The sequence below is a fragment of the Mya arenaria genome, chromosome 1 (assembly GCF_026914265.1).
Source record: "Mya arenaria isolate MELC-2E11 chromosome 1, ASM2691426v1".
In the NCBI taxonomy this organism is placed as follows: Eukaryota; Metazoa; Mollusca; class Bivalvia; order Myida; family Myidae; genus Mya; species Mya arenaria.
Window position 1 is genome coordinate 33,195,555 of NC_069122.1, and position 19,177 is coordinate 33,214,731.

The 19,177-nt window shown below is 35.5% G+C and overlaps 1 protein-coding gene across 2 annotated transcripts; it reads left to right on the forward strand.

The window, feature by feature from the left end:
- The first annotated feature begins 114 nt into the window (after positions 1–114).
- Positions 115–17,921, forward strand: LOC128214305 (RING finger protein nhl-1-like). 2 transcript variants are annotated; one of them, XM_052920814.1, is made up of 7 exons: positions 115–791; positions 8,800–8,962; positions 9,395–10,184; positions 10,460–10,590; positions 12,115–12,380; positions 12,677–12,895; positions 13,369–17,921. In XM_052920814.1, exons 2-7 carry the CDS (start codon positions 8,808–8,810, stop codon positions 14,784–14,786), a joined length of 2,979 nt encoding a protein of 992 aa, XP_052776774.1. In that variant the 5' UTR covers positions 115–791; positions 8,800–8,807; the 3' UTR covers positions 14,787–17,921. The 2 variants fall into 2 exon arrangements, with proteins under 2 accessions (XP_052776774.1, XP_052776701.1); XM_052920741.1 differs by lacking the exon at positions 115–791 and adding an exon at positions 4,412–4,760.
- Positions 17,922–19,177: the final 1,256 nt, after the last annotated feature.

Sequence of the window (19,177 nt, forward strand, 5' to 3'; positions counted from 1 at the left end):
AGGTTTATTTCTCAATTCTTGTGCACCAGTCAATTGCAACCACGCCCCCCCCCCCCCCCTCCCTCCCCCCAGGTCCAGTGAAAAGTGGGGACTTTGACTTTCGGTCCAGCAAAGCCCAGGTAAAATCCCCATCCTGTGGGGACGAACTGCAGGTTAAATCACTCTGAAATGCCCCCGCACCCCAGGGACCCTAGGTAAGGATCATTCCCCACTATTTTTGGCGTGAAGACACAACCACTGCATTCATCCGGTACTGCGGGCCCACCTGAAAGGTAAAACACATCCCTATTCCCCCTGTGGGGGGGGGCGTGGTTACAATTGACTGGTGCTTTGTATTGTTGTGTACCCTGAAATTGATGTCTTGCATATGATTTTCCTATTCCTTTCTATGTTAAGATTGTATTTGAACTGTATAATCATGTATTAAATGTAATAAATATTGTATGCCCTTCATTATTGCAGGGATAAACGAATCAATCTTTACACCTTTATACTGTACATTACTGGTCATTTCATTATTGTAGATAATAAAATTATGGTAAATGTGGAACTAAAAGTAGAGAACAAAATATTGTTATTTTATTTTAATTCATGAAACTTATTTCTATTGATATGAAAATAACAGCATTAAAAATACCTAGTAAGATAATAGTAAGATACTATGCCTTTTTACTGTGCCACCAAATTGTAATCGATTAAATAATCCGAACTGGTTTAGCATTTCAATCAAGCGCACCAGTGATATATGTAAACAATAACATGACGACATGGAATAATAACTTGGCCTACCGGTTTGATGTTTTTTCGTTATTTTATTGTTAAGATTTATGTTATTTAGTGAGATTTAAATATGCTAGTTGTTATAAAATATGTCTATAGTGTCTTAATAAATTTATGCTAAAACTTGCCATGTTTCTTTGAATTCTTTCCTGACATGTCATTTTTCTGCATTAGTCATAATTCTGCATTAGTCATAATTTATTTTAACTATACACAATTTATTGATTCATAAATCAACTCATTCAACTGACCTGCATGAATATGTCAGTATACCATCTCGTCATTGTCTGTTTATGACTTAATCACCTGCGACTCAACCGACCTCACCCTGTAGTGTCTGTGAGCTACACATGTAGAACCAGCCGCCCGGTTAGCTCAATTGGTTAGAGCTCTGTGCTAGTGTTCTGGTGATTGATGGTTTGAGCCCCACACCGGGTGGCATTTTCCATCAAAGTTTACTTAAAACCTAAATTTCTTGTGATAATAAATATTGGGAAAATATATTTTAAGGCTAACACCTCAACAAATTCAGGGCACACTGGAATCAGACTTCGTGTTTGGTCTGAAAAGTAATCTTATCGTATAATCAATAACTGACAGAAAAACAATTTCTGACAAAAACCTGGCTGCTTATACCCTCGTAAAGATTTCTTCACTGACAGACTGTCAAGTCATCTATTATCTAGGCCCATATTCACTCAAAAGGGCATATTGCCTTGTTATGACACTACCCGTGACCCCTATGACCACATCCAGTTCATCCCAGGATTATTAATAATGATGGGGGCACTGTAACTATTGATAACTTTCAATAATAACAAAAAAATGTTTTAATATTCTTTTATCAAAGATTATAAAATAACAAAAATTAAGAAAAATAAAAATTGAAAGATATCACTAGTAGCAGTGCCCCCATTATTATAAATATTATAAATATGACTGGGCTTTAAAAAATAAATGGGAGGTGGGGGCTCGCCTGGTTATAGGGATATGTCACTCATCTGTGTCTGTGCATCGGTGATTCGGTAATTATTATGCAATCTTGTGTCACTCAAAAGGCCAAATCTATATTCATGACCAAGAGTGATGAAACCTGAGGGGAATTTTAATGGGGCTAGTTTGTTGTCCACCTGGGGTTCCATTTTCTGCACTTAGTAAATCCAGAGTTATGGCCCTTGAATTAGCAAAAATTGGTATTTCTAGACAAGTCTAGAAATACCAATTTCAAAACTCCAAAACTTTATTGACTTTAGATTCATGGAACTGTAGGGGAATGTTAATGGGTTGATGAAGTTTGCACCTGGGGTTTCATTTCCTGCTGCACTTTGTTAAACCAGATTAATGACTCTTGAATATGTAAAAAATGACATTAAAAATCTGAACATATTTTGTTCAAAACTCCAACTGTATTTTATCAAGAGTGTAAGGTAGAAACCTTTTGATATTTACGTGACAAAGTTGTTTACCTGGGATTTCCTTTCCCACTGCTTTTAGTTTGGAGAACTCCTTATTTTGAAGCACATTTTGGGGGAATGCTTCTGTGATAAAGGTTTTATGCAGCATAAATTAGGGCATCCCTGTCCTATTGACACATTCATAGTTGATATTGTACTCACTACTGTATTAGATTATCCTAACCATTCTGGTATTTGTTTCCTTGTTTGAATTGGACTTAAATAAAATAAAACAACAGTGTTCCTGTCCTCTCCCTACCCCCAAGACATAGATATAAATAATAATTGGTCCCCACCTTACCTATCATTTATGAGACCAATTTTGCACCAATCACCGAAAAAAAAGCCTAAATATCATTCACAACATTCTAAAACCTCTACCCAGGTATTTGGAATGATGTGCAAGTGCGTTTTAGTTTTAGACAACCTAGCCTGGAGCTGTTATATTGAGCAATACCATTAAGTGTTGTTTTTTTTTTTGAATACAGCTGAGAACAATTTTCCCATTATAAGATTAAATTAGATTTAAACTGTGTCTTCAGCATCTGCACTGTAATTAAATTGTTTTTGTTGTAATTCCTGCTACTGATAAAGTATATCTCAAAACCTAAAAATTAAAACATAATAATAATCACTAGGCAGGTGGATGGGACATAAACATGTTCTGTTGCCGATCAAACTTTGAGTGACGATTCACATCCCTCATTTCTTCATATACGGAGTGAAAGTACCGTGCACAAAAACAAGTGCACAAGAAACAATGTTAAATATGCCCAAACCAAACCGGTTCTTGTTACGACAATTATAATTAAAAACAATTAAGAAACGCAAATAAATTTAATAACATTTCTTTCTTTGAATTCTTTGTTCAAATACACATACAAGGAAGTGTAAGTATTTTTTTTTAGTCCATAAAAAGAAAATGGTGAAAATGCTGTTAAACATTATTAAATTTAGATTATAAAGATGTGAATTTTGCCAATTATACTTTTTCTGAAAAGTAGCCTTTTTGGAATTATAAATCGGGACAATTTTTGGATTTTAGGTTGAGTAAAAATCTGCAAGGTTATACCTGCTGCCAGTTACAAAAGCAGTTTTTACAATCAAATATTGTACTATTTCAACTTATTTATAAATATATGCACAAAATATTTAAAATTAATTAAAATATGATGATTGGATGTTATCTCTACGACTTGATTCAGTGATTCAAATTATTATTAACCATGTTGATTTAATCATTTATTATGTAAGAAAAATATTCATCGCCAGATTCCATACTATCACTTTTGAAATCAATCCTTTGTATATACCTTCTGTCTCCAATTTGGAGGAATAAAAGATATCAAACCATCTATACATTACACGGTGATGTTATCAACCCTTTCTATATAAACAGAACATGCTGGATTTTCCATATACATGTTAACAAAGTTTTTAATTTATGACACGATGAAATGGAGAATATTATTTTATCGCATGATTTTCCTGATATGAGTTAAAAGGTACTCGCCCATGTTTTTGAACCAAAAATTAGTTTTTCCAATAATGCATCTGAAAACACTTCTTTTATCATTAATTTACTTTATAATATCAAAATTGCAGAAATATTTAGTATATAAAAGTATTTGGGTTTTAGTGGGGTGCAAACCCATTCTGGTAAAGACAAGAACAAAAATAGACAAGGCCACCAGGACTTTAACTAAAATTGGGTGTTTTTACCTCTATACAATACATTGATAACATCCATAATGTAAATTAACCAAAGTGAGCAGTTTGCATTGATAACGCTAATGAAAATTGTGGTATTCAAAGAAGATATTTAAGCCAAATAATAAACTTTTGCTGAAGGGTTCCAGCTTTTGGTATTTTAGTTTAAACACTTCTAATGATTTGCCACACCTTTGTCATAGAAAAAAGTGCATTTTACAAGACTGGAGCAAGTAGCTTTAAAACATTTGGTATTTCCTTGTACTACATTGATAGTTGAATAAAACATGAATTAATGTCATTGCCGCCATGAACTGTATTAGTGTAAAAGCTTGTACCAATGAATTAATGAAATAATTTTGGTGGTGGATGAATGTGTCATGCTGAATAAAAAGAATCTTAAATGAATTTGCCATAATACTTTATGAAACTTTTTGCAAAAAAAATGAAAAGCTAAATACCAAAGGCTCACTTTGTCACTTTTCCAAAGCTTGTTTAATAATTGTTTGAATTGATTTGCAACTCATGTAAGATGTAAGGTATATGTATTAACGAAAATAAACCCTCACAAAATTTCAGTCATCTACAATATATCAACTGAAGAGTTGCTGCGTATATCTGGCCTGAAAGTCTGCCAATATTAGTCTTTGTTGATAAACATGGCACAATTATAGAATATGTTATAGAACATATATTCATATACTCCCACATAATGTTAGTTAGCTATTCTGATATCTGGGCTGGATAATGCAAGTATTTAAAACATCATTATAGTGGAGGATAAATTGGCAATATAAGATTTTGACCTTAAGAAAGGTAAGAATTTTTCTTAATTATCTTTATAAAAGTAATTGTGTAATAATGGCTGATATGAAGCAAATTAATCATTAAAAAAAGTGTTTAAGTAATGTTAAAAATAATAAATATTCATATACCAAAATGTATTAGCCTTGCAGGCATTTGGCCATTTAATTGGTGAATGCATAATAAAACCCTTTATCCAGCTTAGTGTTTGAAATTATATTTTGTCTACTGACCCAGCCTCTGTTTAAATGTACTGATTCATCTGATTAAAATGTAACAAAAACATACAGCAGCCATCCAATTGGACAAAATATAATTTTGAACACTAAATATTTTGCCATTATGACAATTTCTGGCATTCCATTATTAATAGTTTGAAATCAATATACCATGCTTTAAAAATCATACAATAAGTTGAAGACTTTTGACAATGCATAAACAAAAGACAAAGAGATTGAGCTATCAGCAGGAAAATAATGCTTTGTTCTAAAATGATGGCACAAATTGTACTACAAGTGTAAATTAACCGTATAATATCATGGCGGGTCAAGGATTTACATTAGTGGGAGTGTACCTCTGTGAGGGACATGCGCAGTCTTCCCCAGGAACCCCAAAAAAAGGCTGTTAACATGCCAAGGGGTTTTGGGGGTCCACCTTAAAAAAATGGATGATTTTAGTTTACTGTAAAATGGCGACTTTTGGTGTAAATTATGCCTAATTTCTCAACCATATTGACATGAATTGTTCACTTGAGTCGAGAAATATAAGTGGCCCTCTCCCCTCCCCTCCCCTTGAATCGCTATTGAGTAAGATGTATGCTTTACAAATATGTTTTATCTATGAATAATGTCTTGACAGTCTTATATCGACTTACTTAAGGAAAAAGTATTTTTTATCATTCTTATAAACATATGTATGCGTTATACTTTACAAACTGAGAGGAACCTCTGTTCCTTTGTTCTGAAAGGCAGTCAGGTATTTTGTCAGGAAGCCAATTACTCTCACTGTTGCATTACTTGGATTGTTACAATCTAGCTCTATGAATCAGCCGCTTTCTCACAAGACTGCAAACAAAAAACATTAATAACAAATCATGGAATGTTTTAGCTTATTTTCGGCTGGGATATGATTGCACTTCATTATGATGCAAGAAGTTTATGGAATTGAAGTGATTATAAATTGATTATATTCCAAACATTTCTTTTGAACATAAAGACTTGAATTGATTTATCAGTAGTTTAATGCTGAAGCCCTTTTTAAAATATTGTCTGTGAATGTTTCATTTTATTGAAGATTAAAAACTTAAGTTTCACTATAGGTAAGTCATATAAAGTCTAACAAAAAAGTTAAACATGAAAAATAATATGTAATAAAAACAATTAATACTAAGTTCTGAAAATGTTGCTGTAAATTAATCTTTAGCACAGAAGTATTGCATGTTAGATATGTGGTCACATTCTGAGTAAATGCTGAAGTTAAAAAATAAATTATTAAAATTGTTATTTAGTGATGTCATTGCATAACAGATGGAGTAAAAGCATAGAAAAACTAGAACACTGCATGCTACATGTACGGGTAAATAAAAGGGGTCCTTTGACCCCCCCCCCCCCCCCAAAAAAAAAAATATATAAAAATAAAAAATAGAATAAATAAATATATAAACATGACACGCTTACACCCTTTTTTTATTGTTCCTTTGGGCTGTATTCATTCATAAATCTTCTTTATTACTAACTCAAGTCATTATCCTAAATTAAAGCTGCACTCTCGCAGATATACTGTTTTTACAACTTTTTTATTTTTTGTCTTGGAATGAGCAAATTCTTGCATATATATCTGCAAACCAGTGATAAAAGCTCGCTAACAAAATATCAGATCGCAGATTCTCCTATTTCCATTTGAAAATTTGTGTTTTCTGGCTTAAAGCATAATGAACGTTCTAAGAAAATGCATAACACATCACAAGTTCAATCTGTGATAGTGCAGCTTTAAGTATCACACTGGTCATGTCATGTAATATAACTACAGTCTAGCCATATTGGCTCGAACTCGCTTGGCTCGATATCCTCGTTGGCTCGAACTGCTTGGCTCGATATCCTCGTTGGCTCGTACTGCTTGGCTCGATATCCTCGTTGGCTCGAACTCGCTTGGCTCGATATCCTCGTTGGCTCGAACTGCTTGGCTCGATATCCTCGTTGGCTCGTACTGCTTGGCTCGATATCCTCGTTGGCTCGAACTGCTTGGCTCGATATCCTCGTTGGCTCGTACTGCTTGGCTCGATATCCTCGTTGGCTCGAACTGCTTGGCTCGATATCCTCGTTGGCTCGATATCCTCGTTGGCTCGATATCCTCGTTGGCTCGAACTGCTTGGCTCGATATCCTCGTTGGCTCGTACTGCTTGGCTCGATATCCTCGTTGGCTCGAACTGCTTGGCTCGATATCCTCGTTGGCTCGAACTGCTTGGCTCGATATCCTCGTTGGCTCGTACTGCTTGGCTCGATATCCTCGTTGGCTCGTACTGCTTGGCTCGATATCCTCGTTGGCTGGAAGAGGATGTTAAGGACGAATTTTTTCTACGGAATGTAACAATTCATGCTTGGCTGGAACTTCCTGAAGTTTAATATATTTTTCCTGGTCCCTGGGAGTTCAAGCCAATGGGTTTGACTGTAACATAATATACTAATAATGTATTATTTAAAGTTCTTAATATGCTTATAAATTTGATGTAATGTACATACATGTACTTGAATGATAAAAACATTTGACTCTTCTTAAAATTTCACTAAGAATTATTTTTATGAAACTGACTTAAATTGAGAAATGACATTAAATGTTTTATGAAAACCAGCCCTGTGAGATAACTGCAGGCTTAATAGGCAGACTGTTAGAATCTTCCAAGGTTGAGAGTGTATTATGTAGGTTTATTCGAACCTGAGCGCAGATTGTTTTGCGGGAACGAGGTTTACCGAGTTTCCGCATAACACCCTGCACAAGGGTTGAACCTACATCAGTACATTTTTATCTTTGCCCTTGAGCAAGATAAGGATTTGCAGCATGGCTAAATAGTGGTTGAGTTTCCGCAGAACACCCTGTGTTAAACATAATATAGTAAAGATGTATTTCAATTTATTTTTTTCATATTTGTACTTTTTTTATCATTGCCCTCGAGTAACATAAGGTTTTCCAGCATGGCCAAATATTTTGTTGTTCTTATCTGGGGTGGGAGACAGGTGCTTCCTTCTCTGTTGTTATATTTAACATGCAGGTTCTGTTTTATCTGTTACATATAATTATCATCTGTAACATGCATTGTCAGACTGCCACAGTTAATAATGAGCTTGCTATGGCTGGAATCATCTTGAAGTATCAATGCTATGGTTGGCTAAAAACAGAAAAGATTAAACATATGTTTCTTTTGATATATGTCAAATTGTATCAGTGTTACATAACTATTAGTCTCTAGCATTTCATTGCATGTTACTTAAAAAAACGCAATTAAATCTGCATTCTTTTGGTGAAAAAAGACTAAGTATATGATTATAACATAGTAGGCATAGTAATGATGTGTTCTTTAATATATTCCAAACTTTTGCACAAATAACTCAACATACTTAGTTATACTTGTCACATAATAGTCATTATTATATTTATACATTACGTTTGTGTTTATGTCTCTATGACAAAACGCGTATTAGGATTCTGACTTGAGCTTGAATAGTGTCTGATTTTTTCTGAACTAATTCATCACTTCCATTTAACATTGCAAAGTACTTGTATTTTTGATATTTTTTTTCAACCACCATGACATATTACAAGGGCTAATAGGGATTAATTAAACATCTGTAAAGTTATTACCTTTCTTAAGTCATTTTCCTAACTTAAGTACATGTATCTCACTGGTTCTATGATATATCTTAAATACATACTGACTTTGTCTCCTAATTCTTATTAAAGATTTGTTTCATGGAAGAGCCTTTTAATTTGTTCTCACTTTTTCTCGATGAATTCAGCAAACACATTTAACAATAGCTTGTTTGTTTTTGTATTTAAGCCACCATAATGGACCGTGAGACTTCCGAATTGAGCTACTCTGCCCAGCACATTCAGGAGCTGCTGCGATGCCCGATTTGTCTCGACCGATTCAACACGCCCAAACTTTTGCCCTGTCAGCACACATTCTGTGAGTCACCGTGCCTTCAACAGTTGGTCGACAGGTAAGATGCTTACCTATTTGTTATAAAGGTTTATTATTATTTTTTTGTACCCAGTTGTATAAAACTTGTTAATTTGTGGTTTGCAAAACCGTTTGCCCAAATGATTATGATAAGCCAATTTTGATAAGCCATTTTTCATCAAATAATAACTTGATAAACCAATCAAATCATTTTAATGTGCAAACTAGCCAAAGATAACCTGACTGGACAACTTTTGGAAGTTTTATACAGTTTGCTGCCAATGTTTAAAACATTATTGTAATGAAAAAATTGATAGAAGATTTTTTTTAATTCAAAATGAACAACAGTTTAAAAACAAAGGATGGTTGTTGGAATACAAATTTCAGAAATAACTTGTTAAGACCATAGAAAGATAGTTTTCACTTTTAATTTTGAGTTGATATCATCATGTAGAAATCCCTTTATTCTCAGGTTTCATAGGATCAAATGCCCTGAATGTCGTGAAGAACACAGAGTGCCCTATGCAGGAGTTTCTGCCTTTCCTACAAACAGAACCATCCTCAACTTCCTTGATGTGCCTACTCAACCACGGCAACACACTTCCAATCAAATGGAGCCTCCCGAGGAAATTGCTATGCAGGGAGAACCAACAGCCAATCAGAATCCAGGTCAACCTCAAAATGAGGCAGGGTCACAGAATGAACCAGCCAATGAGAATCCAGCTCCTGCAAGGACTGGTTGCACTGCTTGTGGGAGACAGCTGACCTTGTCTCGCTGTTTACACTGTGATAATGTTGTTTGTGATACTTGCAAAAGATCTCATATGGAGCAGCTGAGGCTTGATATAAACCGGCTAGTGAGTCAGCTACGCCGAAGTATGCCAAATTTCTCAGACGCTGTAAGTGTCATTGAGAGGAAATCTGAACAGTTACATCAAAGAGCAGAAGCTGGAAAAGCTGAAATTACTGAAACCATTGAGAGGTTTATTTCGGAATTGAGAAATAGGCAAAGACTATTACACAGTGAAGTGCAGATGTGGCTGCTCGGGGAAATCAGGTCATTGCGTATGGTGCAGGAAAATGTTGAGGTTGAATTAGCAAGCACTGCCAGCTTTTGTGATTCTACTGAGTCAGCACTGGCTAGAAATCAGACGATACCGGACGATGACCTGGTTGAAATGAAGAGACAGTGTATTGAGAATATGGAGATTGTACGAACATACGAGGGAGGAAATGGTGTACGCTTGCCCAGGGAGAGACAGGTACGCGAAGACAAGGACTTTCAATAATATTGTTTAGATAAAATCAGATTTATTTTAACCAGTAATGCAAGATCCTCTTAAATATTTCATTCTGGTACACCAGAGTGATGATGCTATGAGTATCATTATCAAATCTCTGATGCATGAGAAAGAAATCATTATGATAATCAACAATAAGGACAAATACAATTTATTATTTGATGTCACCAATTCATACAGAACATTGGGTCACTCTTTGTACTAATCATTGATTTCATTACCAATCTATCTCCAAGGTGCAAGTGGCCTTTGATAGTGCACGATTCTCCCAGATGATTTCCAACTTCGGTGACTTGAGTATTTTCGAAGGAGAAGGAAATGGAAGCTCTATTAGCTCAACAGACAACTCCCGTTCCTCATCTTCCAGGTGAGCTATGTAGTGTTAAAATGGGTTAAGAACTTTTTAAAGTTAACAAAGTCCTTTATAACATCACTGTTAACTTTAAAAGGTGAAATATTTAAAAATGACTGCTCTTATAGTTAAAATAAAATAAGTACGGCTGAAACAGAGGTCTCCAATACTGTAAGAAATACTGCAGATTGCAAGTTTATCCATTAAACTTCCAGAATATAATAAAGATTTGAAAGTTGCTGACATAACCAATGTTGTTAACTTTAACATAGTTCTGAAGGATTGTGTGTTGAACTTGTTACGTATTTAGGAATTTCATGATTTTATTCCTATCAGATACAACAACAGCTTGTGTGCTAATCCATTGTTGGATACCCCCTGTCCACTTTATAAATACCGCCGGCACACTTTATTAAATACCCCGGCACTCTATATCAAATACATCGGCACACTATATCAAATACCCTGGTTCACTATATCGTTTACCCCAGTTCACTACATTATTTACCACAGGTGCACTATATCAAATACCCCAATACACTATTAAATACCCAGGTATAGTATATCAAATACCATCGGTACACTCTATCAAATACCCCTGATACTCTTAATAAAATACTCCAAGAACATTACACCAAATACTCCTTGGATACTATATCAAATATCTCGGGTATAATATATCAGATATCCTTGGTACAATATATCAAATACCCCTGATGCACCATATCAAATACCCTGATACACTACATAAAATAACCATGGGACACTATATCAAATACTTTTGGTACACTTTATCAAAAAACCCGGAACACTTTATCAAATACTCCGGTACACTATATCAAATACCATGGTACACTATATCAAATACTCCAGTACACTTTATCAAATACCACAGTACACTATATCAAATACCATGGTACACTATATCAAATACCACGGTACACTATATCAAATACCACGGTACACTATATCAAATACCACGGTACACTATATCAAATACCACGATACACTATATCACATACCACCCATACACTAATACATCCTGCTTCATTGATTTCTGTGGGACGTTTTTTAGGCAAAATCTGGCATGAACAATTAATGAGGCAGTTTCATTGGTGCCAAATGAGGACCTCTTTGGAATCTTAGTCAACCAAATCATGCTGTGTGTTCAATTCTCTATCCATAGTCTGAATGATGCATCTTTTTACTCGAAATGAGTATAACAAGAAGAATAACTAGGGGCGGCTGTTGTGGCCACTCCTCTATGAAGGAAAACATAAAAGAGCAGCTTCAAAAAATGTTAGTGAAATATTTTCCTAAACTATTAGCTTTCACTTCCTACAAATTAACAATTGTTAATTAATTAGTGATTAATTAATAGTATGCAAACAAGTCAAAGGGCCCCAAAATTTGACTTAATATATATATATTCAGTTCCAAAACATGGAATTATATTACATCATACTTGTTTCATTTCAACCTAGGCATAACAATATTAAACCTTATCATAATTTTAGTTATTCTTCAACTTGACTGCAGGGAGTCTTCACCAGCTGTTGTTCCAGCGGCAGGCAGGGGAAACAATTCTCAAGGGAGGCAACTCCAGAATACAACAGCTCCAAGGGGAAATAACTCCCCAGGTAGACAACTCCAGGCTGCAGCAGGCAGGGGCAATACACCTCAAGGGAGGCAACCCCAGGGTGCAACAGCTGCAAGGGGAAACAACTCATCCGGCAGTCAACTCCAAGGTGCAGCAGGCAGGGGGAGTTCTGCCCCTTCCCTGGAAACTGCCCTCAATGCAATAGGTACACATAGTGTTATAGAATGAACAATCAGGCTATAAAAAATGTGTGAAGTAATATTTCTGAAAATTGCTTTCCTTATTTATTTTTATAATATAAGGTTCTATAAGTGTATACATATTGCACTGAAACTAAAATATGTAGAACTATGAAAATATTTTACTCACCGGGAAGAAATTAATATCTAACAGCAACCCATCCGGAATGACCAAAAATTAGTTTTCTTGTTTTTAAACAATATCAAAAGTAATTGTATATGAGTGCTTTGTAAATTTAAAGGTATATTTCAATTCTAACAGGCAGCAGTGCAGCGAGGCGTGGAGACAGAATGGCAGCTCTGATTGGTGGAGGCGGGGCTAGAGACACCACGCCTCCCAGTGACAGGCCACACCTCCGGGAGCAGCTGGCCTCTCTCATTGGTCAGGAGAATCACAGGTCACCACGCCCCCAGCCAAGACAGACAACCGTGGAGAGAAGTGCAGGAATGATGGGAGGGGGTGTGTCCAGTACAGACTCTGGTGGGTGAAAGGCTTTCCACCTTGAATACCTTTTTAATTATATTCAAATTTAACTGGAATTGCTGCATTACTTTGAGTTTGCAGTTGTTTGGATATGTATGAAAGAATGAGGTCTAAAAATTTGATGTTATGATAAATAATAAGTAGATAAATCAATGTGTTTTGAGCTCATCTGGGTTTTTTTTGAAGAAAAAAAATGAGTAATTGTCATAGCCTTTGTATTGTCATCTTCAGTGGCATGCATAAACCGTAACCTTGGTCATAACTCCAAAACCGTTGAAGTTATTCATATGAAACTTTGTAAACATGTTTTTGGTGACACTGAGCACATGCTCACACCTGGATGCACAGAAAGAAGTCAACCCATACACAAACCTGTACAAGTAGTGATTCTCTACCATTTTAAAGTTTCACTAACATCAAAACTTAGTTTAAACTGTAATAGAAAGTAAAAATGTCTTATAATTACCCAGATTCCTCCCAGAGCACCCCACGGCTAGGCAGGCGCCCAGCGCAGTCATCCCTGTCCTGGGAGCTCGACCTCTCCCACCCTCCCCATGGGGACCTCCGTGCCGGCAATGGTAACCGTGGCAACCGTAGAAGCCTGCAGGAGCGTCGCCGTCACAACCTAACAGACCCCCAGCTCTCAAGCAGAAGCAGAGTAGCTAACAGTAGACAGGAATCAGACAGGAGGAACCATTCTAATGAGAGGCAGGCTAGGAGAAATGAGAACCAGTCTGAAGAGACTTCTGGTTCTCGTACCCGTGAACCGGTTCCTGGCACAAGTTCTGAAGAAGAGGAAAGACCTTCTATAACGAGGAGTAGGACATTTACTAGGGAAGAGTTTCAGACTATTAGGGAGGAGGACAATGTGTCACGAGCCAGTACGGCTGATGCTATAAATAGGCGTCGGGAGCCAATCAGATTTGATGTGGATTTAGCGTCAGGCGGTGAGAGCGGAAGTGGGGAGGAAGTAGCCTACATAGTTGGAACGGTGGATGGAGGGGAGAGCACCAGAGTAAACGTTCCTAGAAACAACTACCAGGACAAAGGGAGAGCAATCATTAGGTTTGGTGCCAGGGGAAGTAACCCTGCTGAGTTTATCTGGCCTCGAGGCATCGCTGTGTCAGGGGCTGATCAGATATACGTGGCCGACAGCAGTAACCATAGGGTGCAGGTTTTCGACAACATAGGGACGTTTATTAAGAGTTTTGGCTCCTATGGCCAAGCTGACAATGAGTTTGACTGCCTTGCTGGAATCGGCATGAATACTATGGGCGATATTTTGATTACAGACAGATATAATCATAGAGTTCAAGTATTTGATCATCAGGGCAGTTTTAAGTTTGTTTTTGGTGAAGAAGGGTCTGGTGATGGCCAAATGAACTATCCATGGGGAATCAGCTGTGACAGTATGGGATTTATATATGTGTGTGATAAAGAGAACCATCGCATTCAGGTCTTCCAATCAAATGGTATTTTCGCCCGCAAATTTGGTCGCCTTGGGCGACATACAGGCCAGTTTGAGAACCCACATTACCTCGCCATAAGCTCAGACAACAAAGTGTATGTGAGTGATAGCAGTAACCATAGAATACAAGTGTTTACAATGTACGGGGATTTCATCTTCCAGTTTGGCACTATTGGTACAATGCAGGGACAAATGAAATACCCGAAAGGAATAGCGATAGATGAACAAGGGTTCGTTGTGGTGGCCGACAGTGGAAATAACAGGATACAGGTGTTTCGTGGGGACGGGAGGTTTTACTGCATGTTTGGATCCTATGGAAGTGATAACGGACAGTTTAAGGGACTGGAGGGTTTGGCTATTTTGGGAAATGGGAATGTTACTGTTAGCGATCGAGAAAACCATCGCATTCAAATATTTTAGTGGTTGTTTTTTCATCCCATGTTGCTTTATTAGTTCCAATCCATATTTGTGTTGAGGGTTTTCAAATGTTCAAAATTGTTTCCAATTTGCTGAAAACTTTCCGTTTTATATTTTTATTTGAATTGTTGGACTTTTACCTTAATATTGAGAAAAAAGCGCACAGACATTAGGCCAATATAAATTAATTACTAGATTTTCTTCCAAATTTTTTTTTTAAATGGGGGCATATATTTTTCATATTTTTTCATTTCTTAGATGACTGTTTCACCATTGAACATGATAATAACACTAAGTCTTATCCTTGTTTACATGTGAATGTTATACTTCGCCACTGTGGGTGTGAATAATGGTGTTCGTGGACAATAACAGACCCATTCACAAAAACAGACTCTACATGTGTAGTTCAACATTTTAATTTGAGTCCATAAAATTTAAGGGGCAGCGGGAAAAAAAGGGGATGGGAGGGGATGAAAATCTTGCAATTACTTTATAGTTGCCTTATGATATTTCTGTGTAGGTAACCAAACACCAAATTCACGTCTGATATTTAAATGTGACAGGTAGTATTTAGTCAACAGAAGAGTTTTAGTATATTCATGTTAAAAGAATCAGTAATGCTTGTTTTTTTTGCCGAGTAAATGTAGCATTGGGCCGATTGATAAGAACTTAACCACATTGTTAATGTCAGTCTTTTTTGTTTGTTTTATTTTAGATGCAAGTTGTTCATTTTGGCATATGTATCAGGAGCCTCTCTAGTCATCAGAAATATCTTTATTTTGCACTTAACTAAGGTCAACCTCTTCCAAAGGTACCCGTTAGGCTTCTTTGAGAAATAATTAACCTCATTCACCCTAGACTGTCACAGAACGTAATGATTTCCTTTCACCCCTCACTCTTCAGTTTTGTTTGCAGATTTGGAAGTTTCATTGTTTTCTTTTTTGGAAATGAAAACAAAGTTTAGGCCTTGGCCTACTGTGTTACGCTGCGCTATGCTGATGGCGTCTGCAGCCAAATGTATAAAACTAGATTAAATTCTTTGGTTTTGTCAAAGTTAGCCAAAGCAATTGTTGATTGGACTATAAATATCCCATAGTTACTATTGGTTTAAACAATATCTATTTTTATATATAATTTACAATTAATATAGTTCAACAAGTTTTGAGCATAATCAAAATTAATAAATACCAAATATGTAATGCATTGAAAGAAAACATGAGGGTAATGAAGAAAAAAGTAATGTTACTGTAGACAGAGTTGAGAAGAAAGCCTTGAAGCTGTCGCTTCTGGACCTCTCGTTCACCAGAGTTACGTACCTTTCACCTGAGTGAGGTACCATTTTATCACGATCGAACCTCTGATGAATGAGAATGCTTCTGGATAGATACTATTAACAAATAAATTTAAATTTGCAAAATAGCCAAAAGATAACCTGTGGACAACTTAGTTTTTTTTATCTTATTGTATTGCTTTGGACAATTTAGTCAGTTTTTTTCATCTTATTGTATTGCTTTGGACAACATAGTCAGTTTTTGTTGTTTTTTTTGTGTCGCAGAATATTTTAAACTGCTTCAGTTCATTTCTCCAGTATTTTTTCCTCAAGCTGTAGTTGGATCTTCTGTGTTATTTTGCCCGGTGGTGCATACGTCTGCTTCATGTCTTCAACCGTCTGTGATATTTGGACATATTTTGTGTGATAGCTTTTTCCATATCTTTAGTTTACATTATGAAAGATATAGATCTGTATCAATATTGCTCATTTTTGTTATACAGCAGTGTATTCTTGTGTAGTTGAGCTGGAAAACAGGGCTTCCATTTTAGTGAGTTTGGAAGTATATAATTCCCTTAAATATGTGTTTCAGAATTGAGTTCTTTGAAGTACAGAATTTTCAATAATTTTGAAAAACACTATCAAATGTAAAGACTTGAATGTTAAAATTTGTTACAAAAAGGGCATTGTATCATGTTTAGTATATGGGCATTGGTTTGTTTTGAGACATAAATTTAACTGACCTCATACAGGGCTTCTGTTAAAGGAAGTTTGGAAGTATATTACTCCCTAGAAATGGGTTAAAACTTCCAAACATAATTCCTTGGAAGTACAAAAACTTCCATGATTTTGAAGAAAACTTCCAAAGTCAAAAGCTTGGAAGTTCAAAATATCAAAACCTGGTGTCAATATATTTAGGCTCACAATTTCAAGTGAAGTAAATTGAATTATTATAATATAAATCTGTGAATTTGGCAAGATATAGTTTCAAATTATTTGATTTTTAACATCCTATTTTAAAAATACTGGAAAAAAATGTATTAGGGGAACTTAAACTTCCAAATTTCAGTGAAAAACTTCCAATATTGATGGTCAGGAAGTTCATACTTCCAGTTTCAAATTCTTAATGGAAGCCCTGCTCATACTTGAGTATGCTAATATTTATTATAAGCTTTCTAGTGGTTTATAGAGATTTATCAGTGAAATGAAATTGATATATTTCACTGTTTTAAACAATCTATCTGATTTTGTTCACTGTTTTGAAATTTTAGCCGCCTCTCGTTTCCAAATCAAACTTCAGTGCGCACAGGTCTGAGACACAATTTCAGCAATGTCAATTCCAAAATGACGCAAAGTGTGCGTTCTTCTAAAAAAGTGTACTTAAATTACTTTTAATTCCAATTTTAGGCATATAATAAAAAGAAAAATTGTTTATTTTAGTGTAAGATAGCAATTATACATTTAACTTTGTGAACACCAAAAGTTAATATTTCATTCGCAGTTATGCCACTTGTGATTAATATAAATTTTGGTGCTCACTCAGTGAAATATATTATGATCATACACTGACACAAACAATTATCCTCTATATTCATGTATACACACAATAAGAAACTGTGATTGTATTATTTTGTTTCAGTATTGTCTTGCCAAAATCTACCTTACCATAATGTTTTAAGTGTGTTTGTTTTTACACAGAATGTAGTTGTGCATTAGTACATACATATACATTTAAGGATTGGTGACATTTTTTGTGTGTGTCTATGCTTTCTGAATACAGCCTAGCTGAAGTCTTGCATTTTAAAACTTGACTTGAGTATACATGAAGCATTGTCTGTATGGTTTTCTTAATAAATTATTTATTGATATTATCTAGCATTTCTTTTCCAAAAAATGTTATGATAATGCTTTTGATGTGAAAGTAAAGTGTTTGTTTATTAATATTCACCCCTGGCAATTAAGGGCAATCCCGCAGGACTTATGAACCACCTCGATTTATGAACATCTTTACTCCCAACTATTAGAGGTGCTAGACACCGGATGATACAATTGCAAGAGAAAAAGAAAATTGTCTAAAACTTACATAAAATTGACATCAGTGTGTACAATTTGTTGTATCTTACTAACTGATGACAGATTATCACATTGCTTACGACACATGCATCTTTCGCAGTTTTTGCACAATTTTCCAATTCAAAATTTACTACGATTGTCTACCACATAAAAATAGTGTCAGTTTATTAATCTGTATATTGTACAATCTATCTTGCATTGACAAGTCTAGTTTTGAGGAATTGCTGTATTTGCCGATTTTTCGACCATCTACTGTCTAGCCCATTTAATGTTTAGTACAAGATTCAAGAATTGTTTTTGGGCGTGATTGGTGAGAATCAGATGTTTCATAAAGCTTTGAAATAATATCTTATTACTTTTCCAACATCAAATGAAGAAATGGCTACATACATGTAGTTGATATTTTGGTTTTGGTTTTGGGAAGTTTATAGGCTGGCATGTATCATAATAGTAACAATACAATGTGTTGAACACATTAAACAATGTGGTTAAATTGTGTGTAATTTAATCTTTACACAATTACTAAGAGACATACTTAATTAACATTTAATTTATCATGCCAGACAATTATTTACAGTGTTTTTATCCAGTTTTAAGGAAATGGTGGGGTGGAAAATAGCGTTGTTTTTTGCAAAAAAGGGAAAATACTTACATGATTCATATAATGTTCAACTTGTTCCAACCTGTTATTCATCAAACCTTTCGACATATTCATGGATGGCAGTGTATTGCTACATTAACTGTTGAAGAGGTCAATACTCATGAAAACAAAAATATTTAGAACCAATGACCCCTGAGCAACCAATTATTTGCCTGGCAACCACTTGCTTCCATAGCAACCAATGACCTTCTTGGCAACCATTGACTAACTAAGTGACCACTTATTTCTTAAGCAGCCCCTTTTTTCCTTCTCAACTTACTTCACCAATAGCAACCAATGAACTCCATAGTAACCTATGACTTTCTTAGCAACCAATGACTTCCTTAGTGACAAACACAAATGACAGCCTTTGAAACTTCTTTCAACCTTAGCAACCAATGACGCCTTTAG